Source organism: Delphinus delphis, chromosome 13, assembly GCF_949987515.2.
Source record: "Delphinus delphis chromosome 13, mDelDel1.2, whole genome shotgun sequence".
Classification (NCBI taxonomy): domain Eukaryota; kingdom Metazoa; phylum Chordata; class Mammalia; order Artiodactyla; family Delphinidae; genus Delphinus; species Delphinus delphis.
In genome coordinates, this window is record NC_082695.1 from 15,952,892 (window position 1) to 15,969,468 (window position 16,577).

The 16,577-nt window shown below is 37.8% G+C and overlaps 1 protein-coding gene across 4 annotated transcripts in view; it reads left to right on the forward strand.

Annotated features, from left to right (window-relative positions):
• Positions 1 to 16,577, forward strand: part of TMEM116 (transmembrane protein 116) — a 131,352-nt gene that overhangs the window by 62,346 nt on the left and 52,429 nt on the right. For 3 of the 4 annotated variants that reach the window (XM_060028166.1, XM_060028163.1, XM_060028164.1), the window contains exon 5: positions 12,971 to 13,075. The exons of the other annotated variant lie outside the window; for it this stretch is intronic. In XM_060028166.1, coding sequence (XP_059884149.1) covers positions 12,971 to 13,075 — 105 coding nt within the window. The remainder of the gene's footprint in view (positions 1 to 12,970; positions 13,076 to 16,577) is intronic. 4 annotated transcript variants of the gene reach the window in all.

The following is a 16,577-nucleotide window of genomic DNA, read 5'->3' on the forward strand; positions in this document are numbered from 1 at the left end:
CGTCTCTGAGGTCCGCGCTGATAGCCGCGGCTCGTGCCCGTCTCTGGAGCTCCTTTAAGCGGTGCTCAGAATCCCCTCTCCTCGCGCACCAGGAAACAAAGAGGCAAGAAAAAGTCTCCTGTCTCTTCAGCAGCTCCAGACTTTTTCCCTGACTCCCTCCCGGCTAGCTGTGGTACACTAGCCCCCTTCAGGCTGTGTTCACGCAGCCAACCCCAGTCCTTTCCCTGGGATCCGACTGAAGCCCGAGTCTCAGCTCCCAGCCCCCACCCGTCCCGGCGGGTGAGCAGACAAGCCTTTCAGGCTGGTGAGTGCTGGTCAGCACCTGTCCTCTGTGTGGGAATCTCTCCGCTTTGCCCTCTACACCCCTGTTGCTGCACTCTCCTCCGTGGCTCCAAAGCTTCCCCCCTCCACCACCTGCAGTCTCCGCCTGCGAAGGGGCTTCCTAGTGTGTGGAAACCTTACGTCCTTCACAGCTGCCTCCCACTGGTGCAGGTCCCGTCCCTATTCTTGTCTCTGTTTTTCCTTTTTTCTTTTGCCCTACCCTGGTAGGGAGTTTCTTGCCTTTTGGGAGGTCTGAGGCCTTCTGCTAGCGTTCAGTAGGTGTTCTGTAGGAGTTGTTCCACATGTAGATGTATTTCTGATGTATTTGTGGGGAGAAAAGTGATCTCTGCGTCTTACTCTTCCGCCATCTTGAAGCTCCTCTCTAATGGTGGTTTTGATTTGCATTTCCCTGATGATTAGCAATGTTGAACACCTTTTCATGTTTCTGTTGGCCATCTGCATTTCCTCTTTGGAAAAATGTCTATTCAGTTCTTCTGCCCATTTTTAATCAGGTTATTTGCTTTTTGATGTTGAATTGTGTGAGCTGTTTATGTATGTTGGATATTAATCCCTTATCAGTCATATCATTCGCAAATGTTTTCTCCCATTCTGTAGGTTGTCTTTTTGTTTCGGTGATGGTTTCCTTTGCTTTGCAAAAGTTTTTAAGTTTAATTAGGTTCCATTTGTTTATTTTGCTTTTATTTCCTTTATTTAGGAAAAGGATCCAAAAAAATATTGCTGTGTTTATGTCAAGGGATGTTCTGCCTATGTTTTCCTCTAGTTTTATATTATCCGGTCTTACATTTAGGTCTTTAATGCATTTTGAATGTATTCTTTTATATGGCATTAGGGAATGTTCTAATTTGATTTACATGTAGCTGTCTGGTTTTCTCAGCACCACTTATTGAAGAGACTGTCTTTTCTCCATTGTATATTCTTGCCTTCTTTGTTGTAGATTAATTGACCATAAGTGCATGGGTTTATTTCTGGGCTTTCTGTCCTGTTCCATTGATCTGTGTATCTGTTTTTAATGCCAGTACTATACTGTTTTGGTGACTGTAGCTTTGTAGTGTAATATGAAGTTAGGGATCATGATTCTTCCTGCTTTGTTCTTCTTTCTCAAGATTGTTCTCTCTATTAAAGGTATTTTGTGTTTCCATACAAAGTTTTAAATTATTTATTCTAGTTCTGTGAAAAATACCATTGGTATTTTGATAGGGGTTGCATTGAATCTGTAGAGTGCCTTGGGTACTATGTTCTTTTTAACAGTATTAATTCTTCCAATCCATGAACATGGGATATTTTTCCATCTGTTTGTGTCATCTTTAGTTTCCTTCATCAGTGTCTTAAAGTTTTCCAAATACTGGTCTTTTACCTCCATGGTTAGAGTTATTACCAGGTATTTTATTCTTTTTGATGCTATTGTATGTGGGATTGTTTTCTTAATTTCTCTTTCTAGTAGTTCATTGTTAGTGTATAGAAACGCAACAGATTTCTGCATATTAATTATGTATCCTGAAAATTTATGGAGTTGATTTATGAGTTCTAATAGTCTTTTGGTGTCTATAGGATTTCTATGCATAGTGTCATGTCATCTGCAAACAGTGGCAGTTTTACTTCTTCCTTTCCAATTTGCATTCCTTTTATCTTTCATTTCTTTTTCGTGTCTGATTGCTGTGGCTAGGACTTCCAATACTATGTTGAATAGAAGTGACAAGAGTGGGCATTCTTGTCTTGTTGATCTCAGAGGAAATGCGTTCAGCTTTTCACTGTTGAGTATGATGCTGCTGTTGGCTTGTCATAAATGGTCTTTATAATGTTGAGATATGTTCCTTCTATACTCACTTTGTTAAGAGTTTTTATCATAAATGAATGTTGAATTTTGTCAGAAGCTTTTTCTGCATATGTTGAGATTGTCACATGATCTTTTTTCTTTTATAAATTTATTATTTTATTTATTTATTTTTGGCTGCATTGGGTCTTCACTGCTGTGTGCGGGCTTTCTGTAGTTGTGGCAGTCGGGGGCTACTCTTCATTGTGGTGTGCGGGCTTCTCATTGCAGTGGCTTCTCTTGTTGCAGAGCACGGGCTGTAGGTGTGCAGGCTTCAGTAGTTGTGGCATGCAGGCTCAGTAGTTGTGGCTCACAGGCTCCAGAGCACAGGCTCAGTAATTGTGACCACGGGCTTAGTTGCTCCATGGTATGTGGGATCTTCCAGGACCAGGGCTCGAACCCATGTCCCCTGCATTGGCAGGCAGATTCTTAACCACTGTGCCACCAGGGAAGCCCCTCTCACATGATTTTTGTTCTTCAATTTGTTAATGTGATGTATCACACTGATTGATTTGCCGATATTGAACCATCTTTGCATTTTGGGATAAATCCCACTTGATCATGGTGTATGATCCCTTTAATGTATTTAGCATACTTTTGTGGTCAGAAAAAATGCTTGATATAATTTTTATCCTCTTAAATTTGTTGAGTCTTGTTTTGTGGTGTAGCATGTGATCTATACTGTAGAACATTCCATGTGCCCTTGAAAAGAATGTCTATTCTGCTGTTTTGGGGTGTAACGGCCTGTTGATATCTAAGTCCAACTAGTCTATTGTTGCCTTACTGATTTTCCATCTAGATGATCTGTCCATTGATGTAAATGGGGTGTTAAAGTCCCCTACTTATTATTGTCAGTTTCTCCCTTTATGTCTGTTAGTATTTGCTTTATATATTTAGATGCTTCTGTATTGGGTGCATATATGTTAATGAGTGTAGTAGCCTCCTCTGTGTTGATCCCTTTATTATAATTCCCTTCTTTGTCTTTTATTATAGCCTATGTTTTACAGTCTATTTAGTCTGATATGAGTATTGCTACCCCTGCTTTCTTGTCATTTCCATTTGCTTGAAATATCTTTTTCCATTCTGTCACTTTCAGTCTGTATGTGTCTTTAGCCCTGAAGTGAAGTCTCTTGTAGGCAGCATATTGAAGGGTCTTGTTTTTTTCATCCAGTCAGCCACACTCTGTCTTTTGATTGGAGTATTTAGTCTCTTGACATTTAAAGTAATTTTTAATAGATATGTACTTATTGCTATTTTATTGCTTGTTTTCTCATTGTTTTTATAGTTCTTCTCTGTTCATTTCTTCTTTTAGTTTCTTCCCCTATGTTTGATGATTTTCTTTAGAAGTATACTTGTGTTTCTTTCTTCTTAGTTTTTGTGTATCTATTGTAGGTTTTTGATTTGTGGTTACCATGGGACTCATATATGTTGACCTATAATTATATCAACTTGTTTTAAACTGGTAATTTTTAAGTTCAAACACATTCTAAAATATTTACATTTTTTACTCACCTCCCCAACATTTTATGTTTTTGATGCCATATTTTACATCTTTGTGCTTATCCCTTATCTATTTATTGTAGTCATAGTCACTTTTACAATTTTTTATCTTTTATTCTACATACTGGCTTATTTAATGGTTGATCCCCAGTCCTTACCATATATATATTTGCCTTTCCTAGTGGGATTTCCCCTTTCCTGTAGATTCTTATTTCTTTTCCACTTAGAGAAGACCCTTCAACATTTCTTTTAGGGTAGGTTTAATATTGATGAACTGTTTTAGTTTTAGCTTATCTGAGAGATTCTTTGTCTCTCCTTCTATTCTAAATGGTAGTCTTGCTGGGTAGAGTATCCTCGGTTGCAGGTTTTTCCCTTTCAGCACTTTGAATAATCATGCCACTCCCTTCTGGCCTGTAAAGTTGCTGCAGAGAAATCAGCTCTTAGCCTTATGGGGATTCGCTTGTATATGACTTTTTGTTTTTCTCTTGTTGCCTTTAGTATTCTCTTTAACTTTTGCCATTTTAATTATGATATGTCTTATTGTGAGTCTGTTTGAGTTGATCTTGTTTGGGACCCTCTGTGCTTCCTGTACCTGGATATCTGTTTCCTTCTTCAGGTTTGGGAAGTTTTTAGCCATAATTTCCTTAATTACATTTTAGATCCCCTTCACTCTCTCTTCTCCTTCTGGGATCCCTTATAATGTGAATGTTGGTATGCTTAATGTTATCCCAGAGATCTCTTGAATTGCTTTAATTTTTTAAAAAGTTGTTTTTCTTTCTGCTGTTACGATTGGATTGTTTCCATTATTCTGTCATCCAGATCACTTATGCATTCTTCTGTATCACTTAGTCTGCTATTCATCCCGTCTAGTGTGTTGTTTCTCATTTCAGCTATTGAATTATTCATTTCTGATTGGGTCTTTTTTTATATCTTCTAGTTGCTTGTTAAAATGTTCGCTGTTTGCATCAATTCTTTTCCCTAATTCAGTTAACATTGGTAATTTCATTACCAATGTTTTGAATTCTTTATCTGGTAAATTGTTTCTTTCCATTTCATTATTTCATTTTTTCAGGGATTTTCTCTTTCAACTGAGAGTAGTTCTTCTGCTTTTTTCATTTGTGTAACTTTCTCTGCCTCTATGAATTTAGGTGAAATAGTTACCTATTGCAGTTTTGAAGGGGTGCTCTTATGAGGGAGTGTCCCTATACGGACTGCATGTGTCCGATGCCTTTGGTGGGAGAGCTGGATTTGACTTGTATGCCAGTCACATATTTCCACAGGGTGTGCTGGCAGCTATCACCCCAGTAGGGAGTGGGGCTGGAGATGGAGGGGCGCGAACTGGCACTGTGTGAGGCAGGGCTTTCCCTCTGCTCAGTGGCCATCATGACCCTACGTGGGGCAGGGTCTGATCCCAAGTTACTGGAGCAGAACCCCTGAGGGTTGGACTCAGGCTGGCTCTGTTCCCTTTAAGTGTGTGTTTTTCGCTCTCCCCACACCAGGTCTCTTGCCCCTGAGGAGGGGAGTGCCAAAGCAAGGGGGGGGCCCATGTGCAGATACAGGTCTGATGTGCTGCCTGTGTAAGTGCCTGCGACTCTACTCAGATGCAACCTCGGATGCAGGTGTCCTTTGTCCCTCACAGCCAATCACTTTCCCAGCCTCCACTGCTCTTGGCCCTCTTTGCTCCATAGAGCTGGTGGAGGCCTGTGTGGACTCTCGGTGTGTATTGGGAGGTGAGCTGTGTAGAGTGACACCACAGCTTTGTCTTTTGGTTGTTGAGTTGTAAGAGTTTTTAAAATATATTCTGGTTTTTTGTTTTTGTTTTTTTTGCGGTACGCGGGCCTCTCACTGTTGTGGCCTCTCCCATTGCAGAACACAGGCTCCAGACGCGCAGGCCCAGTGGCCATGGCTCACAGGCCCAGCCGCTCTGCGGCATGTGGGATCTTCCCAGACCGGGGCACGTACCCACGTCCCCTGCATCGGCAGGCAGACTCTCAACCACTGTGCCACCAGGGAAGCCCTAAAATATATTCTGAATAATAGATCCATATCAGATATATCATTTGCAAATATTTTCTCCCATTCTTTAGGTTGTCTTTTCACTTTCTTAATAATGTCCTTTCATGCACGAAGGTTTTAAAAAATAATTTATTGAGGTGAAATTCACATAACATGAAATTAACCATTTTAAAGTGAATAACAGTTTAGTGGTATTTAGTACATTCACAGTGTTGTGCAACCACCATCTCTATCTAGTTCCAAAACATTTCTGTCCTTCCAAAGTAAAACAGCTTACTCATTAAACAGTTTCTCCCCGTCTTTCCTACCTCCAACACTTGGGAACCACCAGTCTGAATTTAGTATCTATGGCTATATCTATTCTATATTATTTGATGTAGTAATAAAATCATTCAAAATGTGACCTTTTGTGTCTGGCTTTGTTCACTTAGCATAATGTCTTTTTTTATTTTTTACACAGGGAAGATTTTTTTTTTAATAAATTTATTTTTGGCTGCATTGTGTCCTCGTTGCTGTGTGTGGGCTTTCTTTAGTTGTGGCAAGTGGGGGCTAATCTTCATTGCAGTGCGCAGGCTTCTTATTGCGGTGGCTTCTCTTGTTGTGGAGCACAGGCTCTAGGCACACGAGCTTCAGCAGTTGTGGTGCATTGGCTTCAGTAGTTGTGGCTCGTGGGCTCTAGAGTGCAGGCTCAGTAGTTGTTGCTTAGTCGCTTTGCAGCATGTGGGGTCTTCCTGGACCAGGGCTTGAACCCATGTCCCCTGCATTGGCAGGCGGCTTCTTAACCACTGCACCGCCAGGGAAGCCCTAGCATAATGTCTTGAAGGATCGTCTACATTGTAGCATGTATCAGTACTTCATTCCTTTTTATGGCTGAATAATATTCCACTGTGTGTATACATCATGATTTGCTTATTTATTCTTCTGATTATGGACATTTGCACTGCTTCTACCTTTTCACCTTTATATACATGCACGTGCATGTGATTGAATACTTATTTCCAATTATTTTGGGTATATACCTAAGAGTGGAATTGTTGAATCATACAGTAATTTTATGTTTAATTATTTGAGGAAGCACCAAATGATTCACATTTTTGATGCTCTTAATTCCTTTGTGTAGATCCAAATTTCTATCTGTTACTACATTTTTTCCCTGAAGTACTTCCTTTAACATTTCTTATAGTAATGGTGTGCTTCGGTGTAATCTCTCAGCTTTTGTTTGTCTGAAAAAGTCCTTATTTTTTTCCTTTGTTTGGAAGGTATTTTCACTGTGTATAAAATTCTGGGTTGACAGATTTTTTTTTCCCTTTCAGTATTTTAAAGATGTTGCTCCTAATGTTTTCTGGATTGCATTGTTTCTGATTGTTTCTGCATTGTGTCTGCTATCATTCTCATCTTTGTTCCTATGTATGTAATGTGTCTTTTTGCTTTAGATGCTTTTGGTATTTTCTGTTTTCCCATGACTTTCAGTGATTTGATTATGATGTCCGCTTTTTTAATTAGAAGTATAGTTTTTTTTAATTCATTAATTTATTTGGCCGTGCCATGAGGCATGCGGGGTCTTAGTTCCCCAACCAGGGAGTGAACCTGTGCCTCCTGCACTGGGAGTGCAGAGTCTTAACCAGTGGACTGCCAGGGAAGTTCCTAAATTGAAGTGTAGTTGAGTTACAATATTGTGTTAATTTTAGGTGTACAGCAATGTGATTCAGTTCTATATATATGTTTTTTCAGATTTTCCATTATAGATTATTACAAGGTATTGACTATAATTCCCTGTGCTATATGGGAAATCCTCGTTGCTTATCTATTTTATGTACAGTAGTTTGTATTTGTTAACCCCATACTCCTAATTTGTCCCTCCCCGTTCCCTCTTCTCTTTGGTAACCATAAGTTTGTTTCATATATCTGAGTCTGTTTATGTTTTGTGTACAGATTCATTTGTATTATTTTTAGATTGCACATATAAGTGATATCATATATATTTGTCTTTCTCTGACTTACTTCACTAAGGATAATATTCTCTAGGTTCATCTATGTTGCTGCAAATGGCAATATTTCATTCTTTTTTATGGCTGAGTAATACTACATTGTATATATACCACATCTTTTTTTAAAACTTTTTAAAATTAAAAACTTTAAAAAAAATTTTTTTTTTCCATCTTTTTTTTTTTTTTGGTACGTGGGCCTCTCACTGTTGTGGCCTCTCCCTTTGTGGAGCACAGGCTCCGGACGCGCAGCCTCAGTGGCCATGGTTCACGGACCCAGCCGCTCCGCGGCATGTGGGATCTTTCCAGACCGGGGCACGAACCCATGTCCCCTGCATTGGCAGTGGACTCTCAACCACTGCGCCACCAGGGAAGCCCTAATTTTTATTTTTTTAATTTATTTTTATTTAAAAGTTTTCATTTTATATTGGACTATTTTGATTTAGTGTTGTGTTAGTTTCAGGTGTACAGCAAAGTGATTCAGTTATACATATACATATATCTATTCTTTTTCAAATTCTTTTCCCATTTAGGTTATTACAGAATATTGAGCAGAGTTCCCTGTGCTATACAGTAGGTCCTTGTTGGTTGTCTGTTTTAAATACAGTAGTGTGTATACGTCAATCCCAAACTCCCAATTTATCCATCCCCCTCCCACCTTTCCCCTTTGGTAACCATAAGTTTGTTTTCTATGTCTATGAGTCTGTTTCTGTTTTATAAATAAGTTCATTTGTATCATTTTTTTAGATTCCGTATATAAATGTTTCATCTTTCATTGTCTAACTTACTTCACTTATTTATTTATTCATTTTTGGCCACGCAGAACAGCTTGCAGGATCTTAGTTCCCCGACCAGGGTTTGAACCCAAGCCACAACAGTGAAAGCACCAAGTCCTAACCACTGGACCACCAAGGAATTCCCTGACTTACTTCACTTAGTATGATAATCTCCAGGTCCATCTGTGTTGCTGCAAATGGCATTATTTCATTCTTTTTTATGGCTGAGTAATATTGCATTGTGTATGTATAACCACATCTTCTTTATCCATTCATCTGTCGATGGACACTTAGTTTGCTTCCATGTCTTGGCTATTGTAAATAGTGCTACTGTGAACATTGGGGTGCATGTATCTTTTTAAGTTAGAGTTTTCTCTGGGTGTATGCCCAGGAGTAGGATTGCTGGATCATATGGTAACTCTAATTTTAGTTTTTTAAGGAACCTCCATACTGTTCTCCATAGTAGCTGTACCAATTTATATTCCCATCAACAATGTAGGATGGTTCCCTTTTCTCCACACCCTGTCCAGCATTTTCATTTGTAGACTTTTTGATGGTAATCATTATGATTGGTGTGAAGTGTTACCTCACTGTGGTTTTGATTTGCATTTCTCTAATAATTAGTGATGTTGAGCATGTTTTCATGTGCCTGTTGGCCATCTGCATGTCCTCTTTAAAGAAATGTCTATTCAGGTCTTCTACCCATGTTTTGATTGGGTTGTTTGATTTTTTTTTTTGATATTGATTTGTATGAATTGTTTGTATATTTTGGATATTAACCCCTTGTTCATTGCATCATTTGCAAATATTTTCTCCTATTCCATAGGTTGTCTTTTCATTTTGTTGATGGTTTCCTTTGCTGTACAAAAGCTTTTAAGTTTGATTAGGACCCATGTGTTTATTTTTGTTTTTATTTCTATTGCCTTGGGAGACTGAGCTAAGAAAATATTGTTACGATTTATGTCAGAGAATGTTTTGCCTATGTTCTCTTCTAGGACTTTTATGGTGTCATGTCTTATATGTAGGCTTTAAACCATTTTGAGTTTGTTTTTGTATATGGTGTGAGTGAGTGTTCTAACTTCATTGATTTACATGCGGCTGTCCAGCTTTCCCATCACCACTTGTTAAAGAGACTGTCTTTTCTCCATTGTATATTCTTGCCTCTTTTGTTATAGGTTAGTTGACCTATGTATGTTATGTGTCTTTTTGCTCTAGGTGCGTGGGTTTATTTCTGGGCTCTCTGTTCTGTTCCGTTGTACTATATATCTGTTTTTGTGCCAATACTACACTGTTTTGATTATTGTAGCTTTGTAGTATAGTCTGAAATCTGGAAGCATTATGCCTCCAGCTTTGTTCTTTTTCCTCAGAATTGCTTTGGCAATTCTGGGTCTTTTGTGGTTCCATATAAATTTAAGGATTATTTGTTCTAGTTCTGTGAAAAATGTCATGGTTATTTTAGTAGGGATTGCATTAAATCTGTAGATTGCTTTGGGTAGTATGGCCATTTTAACAATATTAAGCCTTCCAGTCCAAGCACATGGGATATTTTTCCATTTCTTTGAATCATCGTCTATTTCCTTTTTCAATGTTTTGTAGTTTTCAGTATATACACCTTTCATCTCCTTGGTCTTTCATCTCCTAGGTATTTTTTTTTTTTGGATACAATTTAGAATGGGATTGTTTTTTCACCTTCTCTTTCTGATATTTCATTGTTAGTGCAAAGAAATGCAACAGATTTCTATATATTCTTGTGTTCCGCTACCTTGCTGGATTCATTTATTAGTTCTAACAGTTTTTGTGGGGGACTTCAGGGTTCTCTCTATAGAGTATCATGTCATGTGCAGATAGTGGCAGTTTTATCTCTTCCTCTCCAATTTGTATACGTTTTATCTCTTTTTCTTGTCTCATTTCTGTGGCTAGGGCTTCCGATACTGTGCTGAATAGAAGTGGTGAGAGTAGGCATCCTTGTCTTGTTCTGAATTTAGTGAGAAGGCTTTCAGCTTTTCATCATTGAGTATTATGTTGGTTATGGGTTTGTCGTAAGTAGCTTTTATTATGTTGAGATGTCTTCCCTCCATACCCACTTTGATGAGAATTTTTATTATGAATTGTTGAATTTTGTCAAATGCTCTTTTCTGCATCTATTGAGATGATCATGTGGTTTTAGCCTTTCCTTTTGTGGATGTGGTGTATCACATTGATTGATTTGCATATGCTGAACCATCTTTGTGACCCTGGAATAAATCCAGCTTGATCATGGTGTATGATTCTTTTTATGTGTTGTTGAATTTGGTTTGCTAATATTTTGTTGAGGATTTTTGCATCTATATTCATGATTACCTTGTGCCTTGGTGTGGTTTCTTCATGTTTCTTATGTTTGGTTTTGTTAAGCTTCTTGGACATGGTGGTTAATATTTTCATCATATTTGGAAAATTTTTGGTTATTATTTCCTCAAACATATTTTCTTTGTTTCTCCCTTCCTCTCTACTCCTTCTGGAATTCCAATCCCAGGTGTGTTAGCCCACTTGTATTCCACAGCTCACTGAAGTTTTGTTCATTTTTTTTCAGTCTTTTTTCTCTAGATGTTTCATTTTAGTTTCTATTTCTGTGTCTTCAAGTTTACTAATTTTTTGTGGTTTTTAATTTTCCATATTTTAAATTCCATATATTATATTTTTCTAGAATTTTTCTAAAATCTCTAGAATTTCAACTTGGATCTTTTTTATATCTTCCATTTCTCAATGTTGTGCTCATGCTTTCCTCTACCTTCTTGGACATATTGAGTATATTTACAATAGTTCCTTTAACATTTTTGTCTCCTAATTTTCATAATCTATGTTGTATCTGGGTTCATTTCTGTTGATTAATTTTCCTCTTAGTTATGGGCCATAATTTCCTGCTTATCTACATGACTTACAATATTTTAGTAGACACCAGACATTCTAGATTTAACATTGTTGGGTATTAGGTTTTATATACATGCATAAATTTTATATACATATATAAATCCCATTTAAATTTGGGGATTTTGTCTTATATATAGTTAACTCTGAGTCTGTTTGATCCTTTATTTTTTGAAGGCTTGCTTTCAAGCTTTAGTTAGGAAAGTATTTCATGTACAGCTAATTTGGTCCCAATAGTAAGGCAATACTCTTCTTATGATTCTACCTTATTATTCTACAGTACTGCCCTTCCAGCCTATGGATTAGGAAGTCATGCCACACTGGCTGATGGGAACACAAACTACTCCTTCAGGGATTCCTTTGGAGATTGTTCCACCTATTCCTTTCTGGTGCTTCTTTCTCTTCTCTTCATGGTTTTCTCTCCCATGTGTGTAGATCAATACTTAATCAAAGACTTGAAGGTACCTCTGCACATCTCCAGAGCACTATGTCTCTGTGTGTCTGCCTCTTCTCTGATAATTTGCTTCACACATTTTAGCTGCCTTGGCCTCCCCAAACACTGAAATGTCTCCTCAACTCACCAGGACAGCTTGTCTCTGTTTGGATTCCCCATCACTGTACTCACTTTTCCTAGCCAGGTAGCTGGGGAACTTGATGAACTCAATTTGTTCGTTTTTCTTCTTTCAGGGATTACTGTTCTGTAATGATGTTATCCAGTGTTTGAAAACAGGGTGTTTTCATATATTTTGTCCAATTTTTAGTTTTTAAGGCTGAAAGACAAATTCTATTCATGTTATTTCATCAAAGGTGGAAGCAGAAATTCCTTCTCTTGGATTTTGTGCTGCTGGTTCATTGTGATCTTGTCAGCTCTTTGATGCTTTTAAAGATTTAAAAAACATTTTATTCAACATATTTTGTTCTTTTGATTGGAAAGTTTGGTTAAGACAGCCTAGGCTATCATTATTAGAAATGGAAATTCTTATGGCCTTTTCTTTTTTGAAAATTTTTATTAGAGTATAGTTGATTTACAATGTTGTATTAGTTTCAGGTGAATAAGTGAATCAGTTATACATATACATATAGCCACTCTTTTTTAAGATTCTTTTCCCATATAGGCCATTACAGAGTATTGAGTAGAGTTCCCTGTGCTATTCAGTAGGTCCTTATTGGTTATCTATTTTATATATAGTAGTGTGTATATGTCAATCCCAATCTCCCAGTTTATCCCTCCCCCCACCCCTTATCCCCTGGTAACCATAAGTTTGTTTTCTATATCTGTGACTCTACTTCTGTTTTGTAAACAAGGTCATTTGTACCCTTCTTATGTCCTTTGCAATTAAAAAATAAAATAGAAGAAGATCCTATGATATCCTCATAAAATTAGAACAGTTGGGTGAGAGGAGGTAGATAATGCTGTGGTTCCTCTGAATATTCAAAAGGATAAAATAAGAAACCTGGGACATATTTTAGGCCTTGGGTAGGTTTCCCAGACTTGGCCCTGTTTTGCATGGTATGGATAGTAGATGGTAAGTTACTAATAGACCAGTAGGTAGGATTCTTACAGCAGAAAATAATGTAGAAAATTGAAGGAAGCCATAGTGGGACAGTTATGATGGGCTGTTTTGATTTTCACCTAGATACTCTACATTTCCTCATTTTTCTACACTGTCAATTACATCTGGTACCTGTACAAAGAGCTGAGGATGAAACCCCACCAGAGTGGACAGAGCACAGTTCCACTGGTAAGTTTTATTCAGAGCTAATAGTTATGAACAATATGCTAAGACAAACCCATACATCCTTGACAAACAGCACTCAAACAACACTGGCGTAGTTTCCAGTCTGTTGACATGACTTCCTCTTCTCTCTTGCCGTCACCGCCACCACCAACAGGATTTGATTATAGGAAATATTATTTATAGTATTGCCATTCCTGCCTGGTTCCTTTCAGTAAGGGAAATCCTTCTTGGCTCTATGCCAATCCGTCATTATTTTTAGAGTAAAGAAAAAGATCTTGGAGAGCAGTTAGGGAAAGTGCTCAGCCAGCTAACATGGGATTTGGGTTACAGGTATTGGAAAGGGAGGGTGTTTGTTCTTCTCTGATGTATTTCTTTGGTATGTGTGGGTAACAGGTATTGGTGTGAAGAAGGGCAGAGGAATTCATGTGTGGTAATCAGAAAACAAGATGGATCCAGGGAGCAACTGTCTTTCCTTCTTTGGTTCACAAAGAGTTTGGGGCACTGTCTAGCATTACAAAAAGAGAGGAGAACACAAAGTCAGTGAGTCAGTACATCTGGATTCTTTTTTGTGTATACATATCTTACGTGTCACATAGTTCACCTATTTCATGTGTACAATTCAGTGGTTTTAAAAGTAAACTTACCAGGTTGTAAAATTATCATCATAGATCAGTTTCAGAATATTTTATTTGCCCCAATAAGATCCTTCATGCACATTTACTGTTAATCCATTTTCCATACCCTACGCTAGGCAACCACTAATATACTTTCTGTCTCTATAGATTTTCCTTTTCTGGACATTTCATATAGACATTTCATATATCATACAAAATGTAGTCTCTGTGTCTGGTTTATTTTATTCAGCATAATGCTTTTGAAGTTCATTCATTGTAGTGTGTCTAAGTAATTCATTCCTTTTTATTGCTCAGTAGTATTCTATTGTATAGTACACTTAGTTTCTTATTTCTGATTCTTTCAGTAAATCACTAAGTGATTTAACAGAAGACATTTTTCTGATGTTAGCAATTTTCATTTCTTTAAATGTCTTTATGTATTTTAATCTTACTATACATATCTTACAAATATTCTAGCCCTTTTATTTCTGTAGTATCCATTCTGTTGTGGCTTTTTGAAGGGGAATTTTTGTTCAAGAGCACCATGGAGTAAGTGAATCTGGAAATCCTCCCAACATACTTCTTCCAGAGCCTACACATCAGTTCTAGAACAAATGAAAGTGGTATACTGTCATGTATATGGGGAAACTCAGCAAATGTTTGTTGAATGAATAAATGGTATTATAGCACTGTGAAAAGAGCATTTGAAAGTGAATCAGGAGATCTGTCTTATAAACCTAGTTCTGTCATTTATCTCCTGTATGTCCTTGGACATGTCATCTCCCTTTCTTGGGCCTCAACTTTTCATCATAAAAATGAAGTGCTGGTCTTTGTGATTTTTAATGTCTTCTTCCAGCTCTAAAATGCTACAATACTCTTAAATTCTCACTTGACTGACTTCTTAAGAAGATACTCTTCTTGCTTTTTGTAGCTTTGCTCTAGATACATACTGCTGGAAAAGGGCAGGAGTATAGAATGCTTTTAAATTTTTTTCTCTCTTTTTTTTCTTTTTTGTTGTAAGGACAAAGTGCGGTAAGGAAATCCTTGAAAAATTAATATGACGAGACCCCCTTATCAGCATCCCAGACAGGATATTACAGTCTGTACAAGTACTGTCAATAGAACTCTTTGCAATGATTAAAATATTTTATGTACTGTTCAGTTCTATAGCCGCTAGTCATATGTGGCTACTGAGCACTTGAAATGTGGCTGATGCGACTGAGGAACTGAATTTTTTATTTCATTTAATTTTTTTTAATCTCTATTTTATTTAATCTTAATTTTAATTTAACCGCATGAAGCTAGTGGCTACTGTATTGTACAGCCCAGGACTATATTCTGATCCCTTTATCTCTTGTTTACCTCTGAGGATTCAACCCTTATAATTATTCTTTTATATTTTCAACTTGTATAATTTCTTAACTCCCTGCAATTTAGTAATGACCCACGGCTATATATCCATTTTACATGTTTGTTTACATAATCCTACAATCCTGGAGCTAGAAGATACTACAAAGAAACAATTAGTTCAGTTCCCTCCCTTCAAGCAGATTAATGTCAAAAAAGTTCAAGAAATGTATAGATATAGTATTTAAAGTTTTTATTCATTCATTCACTCATAAGCTAAGAGACTAACTGGAATTTGAGAGAAGTTCTTCAGGCACAGAGTTATTCTCTAAAGAAGTAGTCATGAGACCAGAAGCCAAGGATGGGGACAACATGGGGGAATATTATCCTGAGTCTTGGGCTCCTGGTAGTAGAACAAATTAACCTTTTTTTTAAATTGAAGTATAGTTGATTTACAATATTATATTAGTTTCAGGTGTACAACATATTGATTCAATATTTATATAGATTATACTCCATTTAAAATTATTACAGGGGCTTCCCTGGTGGTGCAGTGGTTGAGAGTCTGCCTGCCGATGCAGGGGACACGGGTTCGTGCCCCGGTCCAGGAGGATCCCACATGCCACGGAGCGGCTAGGCCCGTGAGCCGTGGCCACTGAGCCTGCATGTCTGGAGCCTGTGCTCTGCAACGGGAGAGGCCACAACAGTGAGAGGCCCACGTACCGCAAAATATAATAATAATAAAAAAAATAAAGTTATTACAAGATAATGGCTATATTTCCCTGTGCCATATAATATATCCTTGTTTCTTACAGAGCAATTTAATTTTTGAAGGAAAATAGAAGGAGAGATGTAAGATTAACTCTCATATATAATATTCTGTTGCTTTCTATGCATACAAATGCAGTATTGATACTTCTCTTTATAACCCATGCTATGACACTAATTCCAAGAAAACAAACTCTATCTCCAAATTTGCCCCCACTGCCTATTACTCTGTCATTATAGCTTTATATCAGGAGCCTTGAAGATTTGTTTTTCATTTTTGAGTTCTCTTTTAAATACCCCAGGAAGACTTCGGCCCTAAACTATTACTAGTAAGCTTTTTACCAGAGATTCATTGACAGTGGATAAGAACAGCAGTTAAACACAGGGTAGCCACGTGATGATGGATAGAAGATAGAATAAAAAAAGAAGAAGAAACGTGAGTGGGAGAGGTCACCAAAGACTAATTTTACTTATTTCCCATTTTACCTGAAGTCGACACTGGCTGTTCTACTTTAAATCATTTGCTATTCCTGATCCAAAGTTCTTAGGGAAAATCAGTTACCCACCTCTGATTTTTTTTTTTTTTTTTTTTTTTTTTTTTGCGGTACACGGGCCTCTCACTGCCGCGGCCTCTCCCATTGCAGAGCACAGGCTCCGGACGCGCAGGTTCAGCGGCCATGGCTCACGGGCCCAGCCACTCTGCGGCATGTGGGATCCTCCCGGACCGGGGCCGTATTCCCTGCATCGGCAGGCGAACCCTCAACCACTGCGCCACC